This window comes from Ovis canadensis, chromosome 24, assembly GCF_042477335.2.
Source record: "Ovis canadensis isolate MfBH-ARS-UI-01 breed Bighorn chromosome 24, ARS-UI_OviCan_v2, whole genome shotgun sequence".
Classification (NCBI taxonomy): domain Eukaryota; kingdom Metazoa; phylum Chordata; class Mammalia; order Artiodactyla; family Bovidae; genus Ovis; species Ovis canadensis.
The window spans coordinates 37,930,896-37,946,310 of record NC_091268.1 but is presented as its reverse complement, the minus strand read 5'-3'; the positions used below and the strand labels follow the sequence as shown (position 1 = coordinate 37,946,310).

General features: G+C 45.5%; 1 protein-coding gene and 2 pseudogenes across 8 annotated transcripts in view; 1 reads left to right on the top strand and 2 right to left on the bottom strand.

The window, feature by feature from the left end:
* Positions 1–3,178: 3,178 nt before the first annotated feature.
* Positions 3,179–6,685, bottom strand: LOC138429172 (thyroid receptor-interacting protein 11 pseudogene; annotated as a pseudogene).
* A 157-nt stretch (positions 6,686–6,842) lies between these two features.
* LOC138929819 (thyroid receptor-interacting protein 11 pseudogene) lies at positions 6,843–9,351 on the bottom strand (annotated as a pseudogene).
* Positions 9,087–15,415, top strand: part of ARHGAP17 (Rho GTPase activating protein 17) — a 97,664-nt gene continuing 91,335 nt past the window's right edge. For all 8 annotated transcript variants that reach the window (XR_011252708.1, XR_011252707.1, XM_069570378.1 and 5 more), the window contains exon 1: positions 9,087–9,579. Coding sequence is in view for 6 of the 8 variants with exons in the window: in XM_069570378.1 (XP_069426479.1) it covers positions 9,527–9,579 (53 nt within the window). In the remaining 2 variants the exon portion in view is untranslated. The remainder of the gene's footprint in view (positions 9,580–15,415) is intronic.

Below are 15,415 nucleotides of genomic sequence, written 5' to 3'. Positions count from 1 at the left end.
GTAATTTAAAGCTGGGAAGTATCATCAGATCTTTATGTTAGAAAGTTCAGCTTTACCGATGTCTGCAAAATGGACTCAAGGAGACCCAGGAGTGGCACCAGCAAGACCTGTGAGGAGCCTACTGTACTAGTTCATGGAAAAGACAGGAAAGGAAGGAATTGAGGGCCATTTGGTAGTTGGTTGGATATGGAGCAGGGGAGACAAAAAGCTCAATCATGACTCTGATGCTTCTTGCTTGGGTGACAAGATGGACACGGATTTTAGGAGATGATAAAGGAACGGAGGAGGATTCTGAAGGAAGATCCTGAGTTCCCCTTTGGACACGTTGATTTTGAGAAGCCCACGGACATCCTGACAGAGGTGTCCAGCAGACAATCAGATAAGTCAGTATGGAGTCAGGAGAAAGGGGAGGTCAAATATAGGCATTCAGAAGTCATCATCAGCGTCCAGGTGAAAGTAGAGGGGATGAGCTTGCCCTGAGACCACAGGGAGGTGCAATTAGCTGAAGGTGGTACCTTAGAGAACAAATCTATCAAGAAGTTGTCCATAGAGCCTGCTGTAGAGCATGGGGAACTCTGCTCACTGTTAGGTGGCAGCCTGGATGGGAGGAGAGTTTGCGGAAGACTGAATACGTGTATGTGTATGGCTGAGTCCCTTTGCTCTTCACCTGAAACTATAACATTGTTAATCAGCTATACCCCAATACAATATAAAAAGTTCAAAAAAAAAAAAAAAAGGTGATCCAAAGAAGAAGTCACAGAGAAGAAGCAGAGAAAGAAGAGTCTGATGTTAGGAAAGGAACTTAAGGAGAGTAGCATCTCCAAAAGAAAGAAGGTGGAGAGAACTTTTAAGAATGAAGATGGGGCTAACATTTACCAGATATCACCGAGAGTTTAGGGAAATAAGAAGACTGCTTTCTAATGCATTAGAAGGAAACGGCAAACCACTCCAGTATTCTTGCCTGGAAAATCCCATGGCCAGAGGAGCCTGGCAGGCTACATAGTCCATGTGATCATGAGAGCTGGACACAACTTAGCGACTAAATCACCACCACCACTGAGAGTTTAGGGAAATAAGAAGACTACTTTCTAATGCATTAGAAAATACCTGGGACATTGAGACAAGATTTTGTGGTGCTTTCAAAAAGGAGTCCGTGAGGACTTCCCTGGTAGCGGAGTGAATAAGAATCCACCGGCCAAGGCAAGGGCCGCAGGTTCGATCCCTGGTCTGGGAAGATGCTTCATGCTGCAGAGCAACTAAACCCGTGTGCTGCAACTACTGAAACCCGCATGTCCTGGAGCCCTGCTCTGCAACAAGAGAAGCCACCGCAGTGAGAAGCTGGAGCACCGCAACTAGAGAAAGCCCGCACAGCCACAAAGACCAAGCACGGCCACAAATAAAATAATTTTTTAAAAAGTCAGTGAGAAATGAGATGGTGGGGAGGAGTGGAGAATTTTTTTCAGAACCTTTGTTGTGAAAGATAAAGAGAGATGGTGGTAGCTGAAAGAGCAGAAAGGTAAGGCTTGCTTGCTGGAGTGACTTGGACAGGCGCTGAAGCTCAGGGGAAAGAGACAGGCACAAGATAAGGCCGGAAGGAAAATCAACGGAATGAAGTCTTTGAAAAAGTCTGAGTGGATAGTTTCTGGGGCACAATGGAGCGATTAGACTTTAATTGCAAAGCTGGATCCCTTGTCTTCTACAAGAAAAGCGGGGAAGTAGAAGTGGAGGGAAGTGAGTAGATGGTTAAATATAGGAAGGGGGTGTGGGAAATTGGGAGTTCCTGACTGCTGGCCTCCAGTGTCTGCAAGAGGGCATAAGACATACTTCAGGAAAGTGATGACAGTTTGGGGTGGTTCTTAAGGAAATGGGCAAGAGAGTTGCTTATGGCCATGATCGTTTTGGGGATACAAACTGCTTAAATGATGATTAATAGGAGCTAGTTAAAAGAATTAGGGTACATCTACACAGCAAACTAACTGCTGCTTTTGAAAAAGGGTAGGAGGGAATTCATTCACACCTGGAAAGATCTCTAAGGTGTAGTGTTTGTTTGTTTGTTTGTTTAAAAAAAAAACAAGTCAGAGAACATACACAAATATGCAAATATTTCTAAAAAGCCTGAGAGAATACAGTTTACTAATAGGGTAGTTTCCCAGGCAATGAAGGGTTTTCCAGGTGGTGCTAATGGTGAAGAACCAACCTGCTAATGCAGGAGATATAAGGGATGCAGGTTTGATTCCTAAGCCAGGAAGATCCTCTGGAGGGGGTCAAGGCAACCCATTCCAGTGCTCTTGCGCAGAGAATCCCATGGACAGAGGAGCCTGGCAGGCTGCAGTCCATAAGGTTGCACAGAGTCAGACACGACTGAAGCGACTTAGCGCAATAGCAACAGGAAATGAAAAGAGGAGTGGGACTTAGCCAGGAAAAGTAACCTTTCATTCTTAAAAATGTTATGCATCTTGTACTTTTGGGCTGTCCACCTTTTTTCTTATACAAAGACTGTACACTTGTATATTCTATCATTTTGAACATTCTCTGTGTATGTGCTTAGTCATGTCCGACTCTTTGCGACCCCATGGACTGTAGCCTGCCAGGTTCCTCTGTCCATGGGATTTCCCAGGCAAGAATACTGGAGTACATTGCCATTTCCTCCTCCAAGGGATCTTCCCAACCCAGGGATTGAAACTGTGCCTCTTGGGTCTCCTGCATTGGCAGGCAGGCTCTTTACCACTAGCGCCACATGGGAAGTCCCATTTTGAATGTTAACAAAAGGTAATATTTTAATTTCCCAAAGTCTACATAAGTACCTGCTTCTTATTTTAAAAAGTCAAAGCATAACAAACACTATTTGAAGCATCCCTTGGCCACAGCCTCCAATCCCACCCAGGCCCTTTCTCATAAAAAGTTACTGTTGAAGTCTCATAAAAAGTAATTATCTTTGAAGTCCTTAAAATATACCCTTTTATTTAAAAAGTATTGATATTTTTATTAAACAAAGTGACTCTGAAAAGTCATGCTCTGGTAAGGCACATAAACACAGTGACTTTGGTTTTTTGAAGTAGCTTAGTTTCTCGTCTCTGAAGAATCATCTATGGCTTTGAAAAGTCTTTTGACACATCTCCAGCCCTCTTGCCAGGTGACAGAACCAAAGGTGGGTACGTAGTCAAAACATCAGTAATAGCATTTAAAAGAAGATGCTTTTAAATGCATTTAAAAGAAGATGCTCAGCGCTTTTAGGTCTGGGTGGGTTAGTCAGAGAGATAGCTGTGAATGTTGATTCACATCTGGTTTGGGGGATGTGGATTCTGAGATAGTTTTAAGACTTGGTGGTACATTTTTAGGTAATTTTTTATTTCCTGGTGAACCCAAAGACTTTGGTTTGAGTGGCAGAAGAGTGAGATGAGATTCTGTTTTGAGAAATTTAACAGAGCTCCAAGAAAGAATTCTTCGTCTTTGGTTGCTGATTTGGTCTCAGAGGTGTGCTGGGGACACTTTTTGTTCCAAGTCAGCCAGTCATCCATAGGGTACCACTGCCTTGCTCTTCATTCACAATCACACCGATTTCTTCCTTTGTGATACCCAGGGTGTTACCCATTATCTGCAACACTTCGTGATGTTGTTTTCAGTGTTTGAAAAGACCCTACGAGGATGTTTCTCATGAGGCTGTCAACTTCTTCTGCATTACTTAGTAACTTCATCAACTTCTTCTGCATCTCATCCAGCACTTCCTGTTGGACCTCATTTTGTTTTTTTCAGATCTTTAATTTTTTCTTCCTTTAGATTCCAGGCAGCATTCACTTTCTCCTGATGTCCTTGTGCCAATGTTAATTTCCCTTCTAGGTTTATCTACCTTTGCCATCCATTCTGCGGCTACCACCTTCAGGTTAGCTAGTGCTTGGGCATCCTCCTTTACTTGCTCTCACGACACAGAAAGCTGTCTCAAAGCGTCATCTCTCTGTGTTGGGATGATAGTCACTTGTTCCTTCAACGACTCTGTCTGCAAACTGTCTTGTTGATTTGCACTTTCCATTGCGTTAGAAGACAGAAGGAACTTTTCCTCCAGTGCGGTGACTTTCATTCTTAGTTTAGCCACTCTGTCTTCTGCAGCCAAAGCCTCGCAGTTATAAGACACTTCTGCTTCTACAGCCCATTATGCACTCTCTCCTGTTCCTGCTTTAAGCGTAGATCTTTGCTGTGTCAATGTTGAACCTCTGTCTGGAGGGCATGGTTTTCCATTTATTTCTGTTTTAGTACCAGTATGGCTTCATTTCTCTCCTGTCGAAACGTGTCTTTTCTTGCATCGATGTCACTACATTTAAAAAATGACTTATTTCCTGTTTTGCCTTGTTCTGTTCCTTTGAACCAATGCTCAAAAGCAAGCGCCTTCTCCTCCATTGTAAAACATTCCAATTTTTTCTCTCTCCACATCATAGACAGCTGCATATTTGTCTCTTGCAATGCTTGATTTTCTGTTTCCTTTTCCCTAGATGTCTCTACTATTTTTTCCTTTTCCTCTTCTAGTTGACACATCTCTGATTTAACGCCAACTGCTATCTCCTTCAGGTTGATTACTGCCTGCTTCAAAAGGTCGTTTTTCACTCACTTTATTAGTGAAATTTTCACTTAAGCAAAGTAATTCATCACTTTTGGCTTGGATTAAAAACTCCTTTTCCTAAAGTTTTGAAAGTTACCCTGTTTCTCCTGTAGCTGCTACATTTCTGAATCCACTTGTTCACGTCGCTTTCTTTCTAGTTCTGAACTGTCTGCGATGGAATTGAACAAACTCTGATTATCTTCCTGGAGGGTTCTAATGGTTGCATCTTTTTCCTCCATTAATTTTCTTAACTCTCCAATCTCTTCTTTGAGCATTTTGGAAGAGTCACTCAATTCATCAGCTTTAACTGCCTTAAGAGAGGCTGCTGACGTGGAGCTAAGTGGTTCTTCAGAAGGCTGTGGTAAAATCAGGTCAGACACTCCAAAGAGAAAGCCTTTGGCACTGCAAAGCTGCTCTAGGCTGAGATTAATTTGTGCCACCTGCTGCTCCAAGTTTTTGAGTTGGATTTTATTCCTTTCGTCATTTTGATCAGGTCAGTACAGTTCATCTGTAGTTTAGAATTATTAACCTTGTCAACTGAAACCGGTGCCTGAAATTGATGAAGTTCTTTTTGAAGACTGGTTGACCCACACTGCATATTCTGTACCAGGCCATCATGGGCTCTTTCCATTCTTCTAGCATCTTCACCTGCTGTCTCAATTTATCACGTTCCCATAGAAGCTCCTCAAATGGATCTATATGAACGTCTCTCACCTACCACCATTGCTGGACGTTTGCACTGTTGTCAGTAAAGTCTGACATTTCTGAGTCAAAGCATCAGTTTCAATGTCTTTCTCGAACCATGTGGGATGAATTCTGGATCGTTTCTCTAAACATATCCTGATCGTTTCTCTAAACAAATATTCTCTAAACATATTTCAGGATATGTTTGTGTATGTTCAGGATATGTTAGAGAAATCTGGTGGAGAGTTCTGTGGTGGCATCTTTGAGTTTCAGGAGGTCAGCTTCTTTGGCCACAATAATATCTATCATTCTGAAAGTTTCTCTTGTAAGACGATTATTTTCCCTAGTTTTCTCATCTAAAACAGCTAACATTTGTTCTCTTTCCAAAGCATATGCTTGCAATTGATGAATCTCTTCATTACCTTGGCCACTGGAAGAAGCTGAAGATACTTTCATACAAAGAAACCGTATCTCCAAATCTTTTTGCCAGATGAGCTGAGTTAGCTTACCATTCTCACCATGGGACAGCTGATCAATCTGTTCAGTTAAAAGAGTATTTTTTTCAGTTAGAAGTTTTATCTCCAATTTTTGTTATTTCTTGTGATAATCTTTCAGTTTCAGCTTTAGATCAGTCATGCTTTTCACTTCCGTTTTCTATGTGAAGACTCTGAATTTCTGTTACTCGAAAAATGTCACAGCTTTCTACTGGCATATACTGAGATTCTTCAGGCAACTGGGTTTTGATTTGTTCTGTTGCATTTTGCAACTGTCCGATTTCCTCCCCTTGGGCGGAAAAGAGCTGATTGTGTTTAATATTCATTTGCTCACGTTGTTATCTGAGATCTTTCTATTTCTTTTGATGAGATTTAATTTCAAGATTATCTTCAACTGTGCTCCATGGAGAGTCCTCAGATTCTATTTCTGGAACAGTTTTAGGGTTAATCGTTGCGGTTTGACTGTGTTCTCCCCTCAGTTGATCCAATTCTTCTTTCAGATGATTAATTTCTTCTCTCATGGATTCAAGACTTTTGGCTTTTTCCACTATGGTTTACTGTAAATTTTCCATTTTTCTTAAGGCTTGAGTATACTGATTTAACTCCTCCTGAAGCTGTGGACCTCCTTGAAGTTTTTCAATAAAAATGTCTTTCTTCCTTATGTTGTTTCAACTGCTTCCACTCTTCTAAACTAGATGACAAAATTTCTTTGGTTTCTTTGTGGTCAGCAATCATCTGCTCAACAGTATTTCTCTTGACCAAGTTTAACCAAACCCTCACACTCCAGCTATTAGGCCGAGCTGTCTGGGTCCTCTGTACTTGACGGTTTTTTAATAGCTTGCTCAGACTTCCTCCTTTCTTCCAATAGCCTCTGTGCTGCCTGACACAATTCTGCTTCTAACTGTCCTTTTTGCATTTTTTAATGAATTAACTTTTCTTTTTGCCCATCCAACTCTTTGGTAATGTTCATTTTATCATCTTCAAGTTGACGAACGCTCTTTTTTTCCACATTCTAGATCTTGTTTTAGTTTACTGATGATGCCATCTCCTTCATTTTTTTTGGATTTCTGATCTTTCATCAAAACCACGCACATTGTCGTTTTTTGTTTCTGCCTGTCCAACTCTCCTAACTCAGGGATCAGTAATTTCTTTTCAGCAGTGACAATGAGTTTTCCTTCCTTGATTTCCAAGTTCTATCTTAAATGAGGTACTTCTGAATCCAAGCTCACGTGTCTGATAGTTGAGCTTTTAATGGGTTCATATACATTGCTCAATCTGACAAGTGAGGGTTGAAGTTGTTCCTTTTCTCCATTTAATAATGAATTTTCTTTTTCTAAAACTTGGGCTCGTTTTTGAAGCTTCAGGTTCTCTTCAATGAGATTTTCATTCTGCTTCAAACTACTTAATCTCATCATTTCATTTTCAGCATCAGACAGTGGCTGTTGTTGTCTGGATGCTTCTTCCAGGGATGTTCTCTGTGGAAGAACTTTTTCCTTTTCTGTCGCAGCATCACTATGCTTCTTAGTAGAAGGCTTCAACTCACCTTTTTTAAGTCTTTTCTTCATTTCATTTATCTGGTCTTGTTCTCTAACTGAAGCATCCATTTCCTTTTCTACAGAAGACAATTTTTTTTTAAGGTATTTTACCCTAATCTCAAGTCCTTTGGTTTTCTTGGTAGATGCTACTTTTTCAGTGGCTAGGACTTGAATGGCTTTTTGCATATCATGAATCATCTCCTCGTAATCCTTTAATTGTTTTCGATGCCTGCCACTTATTTCTGCCAGTTTCTGCTGATGAATTTCCTGCAGTACTGCCATTTCAAGTTGATGGTCATCAATTTCCTTATTTCGAGTCTGTTCAAGTTCCTTGATAGTATTTTGCAGTTTATAGATTTCCTTTAGATTAGAACTATCTGCTCCATGTGCTGTAGAAGTTTGAGCACAATGTCTCCAATGGCTGACATCAGCCTCAAGTCTTAAAACTTCATTTGACAATCTATTTATTTCTTGTTGTGACCAAATTAGATCAGCGAAGTCCATATCATCATTCTGGAAAGCTAAAGCATGCTGATAGACATCATAACCCAGTGAAGAGGGTGCAGGAGTTGAGGGCTGAAAGCTATCCTGAAGATTTACTGAGTGGATGACTGACTGCAGCTTTAGCAACTGATCCTTCATTGCTACCTGTCTTGCTGTCAGAAGTCTGATTTCTACGTCTTTCTGGTGTAACTGATGTCTGTAGCTAGCAGTTTGCTGCTTCAGCTGAAGCTCTGAGGCTTCATACTTCTCTTCTAGATCACTACAAAGAATTCGAAGCCTCTCAATCTCTGATTTTAAGACTGATTGAAAGTCGACAACCTCCTCTCTTGCAGAGTCAGGGAGTTCTTCTACCTTTTCAGCTCCCTTCCTCAGCACATCTTTTGTGAAACTAGAAACACAGTCTGTTAAAAAGGCCATAGTACCACCCACTTGCCCCAGGGAATGGCCTAAGCTGGAGCCAAGGCCACCAAACCAGGACATTGTCACAGGTCGTAAAACTGACCTGATCTGTCCTGCGAAAAGGATCCAGTGGAGTCGGACAGCCTCACTGCTGACCAGCTCGAGGTTAAGAAAAAAATGAGGAGTTTCTAGGCAACGTGGGCTGAGAAGGCCCCTCTATAGAACCCTCGGAGCCCCAGGCATGGCCTGTGACCTGACAAAGAACCTATCTCCTGTGACGTGTCCCCGCTCGGGCGTCTGCTCATCCTCACAACTTCCCAGCGCTAGGGTCGGGCACTTCTCTGCTTGCGTGATTTTCCCAGGGCCGGTAACACCCCGGTCCCCTGGACCGGAGACCATCACCGCAGCTCTGACGGCGCCATCGGTGAGCGCATGTTCATAGAAAGCACACTTGTCTTTTTCTCTTTTTCTCTTCTTTATGATATGGAGTGACATTCAAGGTAGATTTAAATCAATAAAAGAGAAGCAGCACTACAGTAATAGTATTCAAATAGGAATAAAATATATTTAATTGCCTCTGACTTTTTTACTAAATGGCATCTCACATACACACAGTCCTGCAGCTTGTTTCACGCAACTATTTTTTTTCTTGAAAAAAAAATCGAGGTAACATGTACATAGGGACACGCGTCCGTCTTAAGAATCCAAGTTGCTGTATTTTGACAAACGTCTACACCTGAGCATAAGCACGGCTCTGATAAAGACTTGGACCGTTTCCATCGTTCCAAAGCTCCTATCCCGTTTCCCTTCGCGCAACACTCCCCCCGCCCCCACCTCCGAGAGCCCTGCCCGGGGGTCTAGTCCCGAGGGTGACTTTTTGTGTCCGCTCTTTGTGTCTGCTTTGCCCACCGCGTGTTTGCGATCTAGTCTGGGAAGTGAGTTATATATTAATATTTAATATTAATATTCGCTGAGCGGAAGCACAAGCACGCCGAGGTCCGGGTGGACCGCGGGGCCCCGGGCGGCCGCGCGTCGCCGGGCCCAGGGAACCACCTGGAGGCGTGGGGACCACGCGGCCCCCGGGCAGGCGGGCGGCGGAGGCCTGGCCGCGCGCCGCCTGCGGCCTGGAGCTCCTCGCCCGCCCCGACCCGGCCGAGCCGGCGGGCGGCGCCGCTGGAAGTGACGCGGCGAGGGCGGGGCCGCAGGCCTGGGGAGCCGTGCCGCCGCCGCCGCGCCTCGGCCGGGAAGCGATGTAGGAGCCGCCAGGCCGTCCCCCGTCCTGCCCGGCCGGAGCCCCGCGGGCCGCCGCCGCCGCCGCCATGAAGAAGCAGTTCAACCGCATGAAGCAGCTGGCCAACCAGACCGTGGGCAGGCGAGTGCGCCGCGCCGGGCCGCCGGGGGTCGCGCGGGCCGGGGGTCGCGGTCGCGGGGGCGGACCGGCTTCTTCCGCGCGCCCCGCCGCTACGGGCCAGGCTGAGGCTCCGCCCGAGGCCGGCGGGGCCCAGGGTCGGGGTCTGCGCCACGCCGCGGCCTGGAGGCCCGCTCTGGGCCGCCGCCTGGCCCCCGGAGACCGGGCGGGCGGGCCGCGCCTCCCGCTCCTACCCCTCGGGTCCCCACTGCCCCGCGGAGCATCGCCCTCCTGGGACTGGAACTGCCCCTCGTCTTTCCCTACCCCGGGATCTGGCAGCCCCGGGCCGCCGCCTGGGGCTGCAACTCGGATCAGTGGTGTGTCCGAGGCTGCCGGGCTTGGGGGCTGCATTCCCAGCCTTTCCGAGTGGCCCCCCTGCTGCAAAACCTCACTTGCAAGTGTCTGGGGGCGGGGGATGGTGGGGGCGAGCAGTCAAGAAGCAAGGGTCATAAGCCCAGCGGATCTGCCTAGTGAGTTTCAGAACGCCCTTTGAGGGAGCTGCGAGGTGGTGCCGTCTCTAGACCAGAAGCGAATATGAACTGCACAGCTAACATTTAAAAAAGCTTGGGTGGGGGGTGGGGGTAATTAGGAGAAAAGGATTCTGGAAACGCCTAGCCCCAGTTTAAAAATAAGTATCATTTTAAAAGTCTTTCTCACTTTGGGTTTGGAAGCAGCTCCTGCTCCCTTGCTTCTTTGGGATTCCTTGACTGCTTGGCAACCCTTGATTCTGAAATGACAGGAGAGAACAGAGTTAGTAGAGGATCCGGCCATTGGGACAGGACTGGTCTGTGGTCTTGAGAGCTTCTGAAGATGACTGTCATGTGCTGTGTTACCTGGGGCAGATTTTTCAAGGTCTATCCAGGGCAAGTTAGCTGTATGGTATCGGTTTTGCTGTTTATTCTGGGAAGAGAGATGAATGCGGGAATCTTTTTTCACCGCGTTGACTTCTTTTTTTTTCAGCAGTTGAGTCAAAGGGGGAGTTTGGTTTGGCCAAAGCACGTGGCACACTTCTTTTTTGCGTGTGTGTATGAAAATACTTTTACTTCCTCTTGAGTTTTCTAAATGTGCTCTTTACTGTTTCGTTTCCCTCAACTTTTTTGCTTAGTTTTGTTGTTTGGGTCTTTTTGGCTCCCCACCCTGTTAGCTTGGGGTGCATTTATCCTTTTTCCAGAGTTAATTCCTGTCTAGGCTAAAGCCTAGATGTGCCTTGTTTTCTGTTATTTGTGGGGAAATGATAGAAATAACGTGGAGAGGAAGGTTGACAATGTATTGTGGTGGTGGCGGTTGAGTCGCTATGTCGTGTCGGATTTGCGACGGTGGACTGTAGCCTGCCAGGCTCCTCTGTCCATGGGATTTCCCAGGCCGGAATACTGGAAAGTGAAGTGGCTCATTCGTGTCCAACTCTTTGCAACCCCATGGACTGTAGCCTACCACGCTTCTCTGTCCATGGGATTTTCGAGGCAAGGGTACTGGAATGGGGTGCCATTTCCTTCTCTGGGGGAGTCTTCCATGTCTCCTGCATTGCAGGCAGTCTCCTGCATCACAGGTGAATTCTTCATGGCTAAGCTACCAGGAGAGAGTATTGGTGATGGCTCATGTTTCAGTCAAGAATCTGGGAATGAATTACAAGATAATTCTGTGAATTTTCTACCCCTCTTAGTGTTCTCAGGAACATGCATCAGGGAATCAATATTTAGTGAGTGTCAAGATGCATTTGTCCCAGAGTCATTTTGGCCTGTTCATACATTGTATCAGGCAAGTGATTTTTTTTTTTTTAAACAAAGTTCTGAGGCTTTAAAAGCTGCAAAGTTGGTTCAGGGAAACTGTTCAGGGTGTCTTTGGCCCCTGCTTCCTCTGTCAGCTTCTCTTTTTATACTTTTAAATTCTAACCGTCTTGTCTACTTTCAGTTTTCAGTGGAGGCTATACTTTTCTTACATATTAGCCTCTACTTGGAACTATCACAAAGAAATCTCTTTTACCACACCTGCCCTAGGTCACCTCCCACTTGTTCCTCAGGTCTCCTTGGAAAGGTCTCTGCCTCTAAAAGGCCTTCTCTGGGACAAAGTTTGGATGTCCCTCCTTGGCTCTTTCCTAATCCCATACAGCACCTGTTTCGCCATCATGTAATTGCTTCTTTACTTGCCCGCATTCTTCATCACGCTAAACATTTAAGAATGTTTACCCTTTCTTCTTTGATTCCCAGGATCTTCTGTGGTTCCTATCACTTGGCAGATCCTCAATAAACATTGTCAAATGAATGTAAATCCAGTTCTCACTAGATTGTTCAAGTGGTATGGGAAAACGAGAACTGGATAGAATGAGTGGAGTGATGTGACTCACCCTAGGACTGTAATTCTGGCTCTGACCTTTGACTCTGAAAATCTTTATTGCTTGATGCAGTGTAGGCTGCAGCTATACAGTAGTATTAAGGGTGTGGAAATTATGCACCTAAAGTCAAAACAGTTTTTACTGGGGAACCTGTTGCTTTACTGTTGTTGATTTCCTATATATGTTTGTCTCCCCGCCCCCCCCCGCCCCCAACTTAAGTAATTGTAAAGGACTAGGGAGGAAAGATGGAGGAGGCAGGAGAGAGCCTGAAATTGTTATTGGGCAGAAGCAGCTAGTTGGTGGATATCAGAACCAGGCTTCTGGATGTATTGGGGTCAAAACAAAGGCTAAAACACACACACTCACTACTGAATGAAGTTGTATGTGTGAATGACTTGCCCACAGTGTGTACTGTCAGTTTGTAGTTCTAGGTGGTGTCATGCGATGAAATATTCTCTTTGCAGAATGAGGACCTTGTGAGTAACCCCATAGTGAGGTTCCATGGGACCGACATGTGGGAGAATTAGTAATGGCTGGAAGGAGTGAGTTCTCATGATGCAATTTGTTTGTAATGGATGGATGAGTCTGTTTCAGAAGGTGGTTCAAATGAGGTGGTCTCCTGAGGTGGGTGTCCCAAAGGAGACAATGAGGATGGTTCTTTTGTGCCCTCTGCCTTTTGTTCATTCATCTATTTAACAATTGTTGGGCCCAAACTGTGTGTGAGTATGTGAGGTATTGGAGTCTATTTCTGCCTCCCTGTTTCTGCCCTGAAGGAGCTCAATACTTTTGTGGAAGAGATAGGCAAGCAAAGAAATAATTGTTACCCTGAGATACGTGCTTTCAGAGGGCTGGCTAATGCTGGTTCTTATTGGATGGGGGAAGGTAACAGAAAACAGAAGAAAGCTTGGGCAAAGCCTTTTGGCTTTGTTTTCATCTTCAAGCACTTTCAGATTTCTTTTGTATTAATGAGGAGCCTGGTGGGCTGCAGTCCATGGCGTCGCTAGGAGTGGGACACAACTGAGCAACTTCACTTTCACTTTTCACTTTCATGCATTGGAGAAGGCAGTGGCAACCCACTCCTTCTTGCCTGGAGAATCTCAGGGACAGGGGAGTCTGGTGGGCTGCCGTCTCTGGGGTAGCACAGAGTCGGACACAACTGAAGCTACTTAGCAGCAGCAGCAGCCCTTGGTAGTATGAAAACCCATTTCAAGCTGCCATAAGTGAAGATGGGAATTAATTGGCTTATATGTGACCAAAAAATATCCAAAAGGAGTCTGGCTTCAGGCTGGGCTGGATCACTCTCCGGACAAGCTGGGTCCACAGAAGGACCCCTCCCCACCCCCACGCTCCATCGTCCTCAGTTCCAGTCCCAGAAGGATGGAAAAACCTTTCTCCCAGTCACTGTCTCCAAGGCCCACAATTGACTCAGTGCTTCTGACTGTGTCCCCTGCTTCTCCCTGGAAATGAGTGTGGAGTAAATGCCCATCTAAACCTTAGGGACTGAGAGTGGGGGAGCACTGGCTCCCCAAGGGAAACCGGGAAACAAGAAACATCATGTCAGGTCTTTCGTAGTCTGATTCCCTGGACAGAGGAGCCCGGACAGCCCACGGGGTCGCAAAGAGTTGGACATGACTGAGCACAGCCCAGCACAGCAGCAGCAAGAAGCAGGCATTTTGTTCTTTGAAAATCCTTGGTGCAGATAATCCAGTGGACACAGGTGGCGATTTGGAGGAGGTGATGCCCTGCCAGGAGGAAAGTGTACACGGGATGAGGACCTCGAGGAACGTTTAGTTATGAGGTCTGAGTGTCCAGGAGAAAAGGAATCTGAAGGACTAACCAGGAGAGTTATGACCTAGGTGAGGCTCTGGGAGGGAGTGTCTCATTGGGTGTGGGTTCCTGCCTTGACTGAAGTACTCCCTGGAGGTTCAAAGCTTTTGCGATAAGCCAAGGTTACAAACTCAAATACCTAGAGGGGCCAGACGAGTAAAATAAATGAGTGACTGAAGACAGGTAAGGGTTGGGGGCATGCCCCTCCCCGCCCCCCAAAAGGGCAAATGAGAATATGGGCCCAGAGTGACTCAACCTTTGCGACTTTCCAGAAAAGCCTGAAATCTGGATTTTAATGAAAGTTTAGGTGGTATTTAATGCAAATGAGACAATCACTGTGATGCTGGGGCAAACAAAATCCATCATTGGCCAGATTTGGCCTGTGGGTCACCAGCTGCCAATTGCTTGTCTAGAAGGACCCAGGAGTTCAGGATCCCTATTATTATTTTTCTTATTTTTCCTGTACCTTACCCTGATATAATTGGAGAAGGAAATGACAACCCACTCCAATATTCTTGCCTGGAGAATCCATGGACAGAGGAGCCTGGTGGGCTATAGTCCATGCGGTCGCAAAGAGTTGGACATGACTGAACAACTAACACACACCCTGATATTATTACATTCTCGGTTCTTTGGATTTGTTGAAGAGCTCATTCTTTCCTTTATGTGGGTGGTTTAGTCATTAAGTCATACCTGACTCCTGCAACCTCATGGACTGTAGCCTGCCAGGCTCCTCTGTCCGTGAGATTTTCCAGGCAAGCAACTGCAGTGGGTCGCTGTTTCCTTCTCCAGGGGTTCTTCCTGGCCCAGGAATAGAACACACATCTCCTGCATTGCAGGTGGTTTCCCTCATTGCAGGCGAATTATTTACGCCAAGCCACCAGGATGGAAATCTTTAAAAGATTTGATAGTATTATTCGTCAGCTTGTCTCTAGTTGCTTTACCAAGTGCTGTACCAAACCAGGGCTTCCCTGGTGGCTCAAATGATAAAGAATCCGCCTGCTATGCATGAGACCTGGGTTTGATCCTTGGGTTAGGAAGATCCCCTGGAGGAGGGCATGGCAACCCACTCCAGTATTCTTGCCTGGAGAATCACCATGGACAGAGGAGCCTGGCAGACGGCAGTCAGTTGGGTCGCAAAGAGTCAGACACGACTGAGCATCTAAGCACACAGCATAGTACCCAACCACCTGGCTTGGTTCTTGCTACTGGCAATGATCATTTCTATTTTAGAAAGAGGGAAATGACTTGCCAGGTTCATACAGCTACTAAGAGGCTGAGGCATGACTTGAGTCCTGGGCTTCTGACTCTGGATCCCATGTGCTTCCCACTACACAATCTGGGCTGCCTTTTCACCAGGGAAGGATTAATGTTTATTAAATGTCCTTGGTGCTTATTAAGCTGCTGGGCTCAGTGCTTTGCATAAATTATCCTGTCGCCCTCTTTCAGTAACTCAAAGAGGTGATGTTATTTGTTCCTGATATAATGATAAGGAAGCCAGAACTCAGAGAGGTCATCAAGCTAGTAAATGACAGATTTAAACTCTGGATTCTAGTTCCAAAGCAGCTGTAAATTCATACTTCATGGGGGAACTCTTAGGTAAGAAACTTGTTTGAGTCGTGAGTGATGCTTTTGTTAAAATCC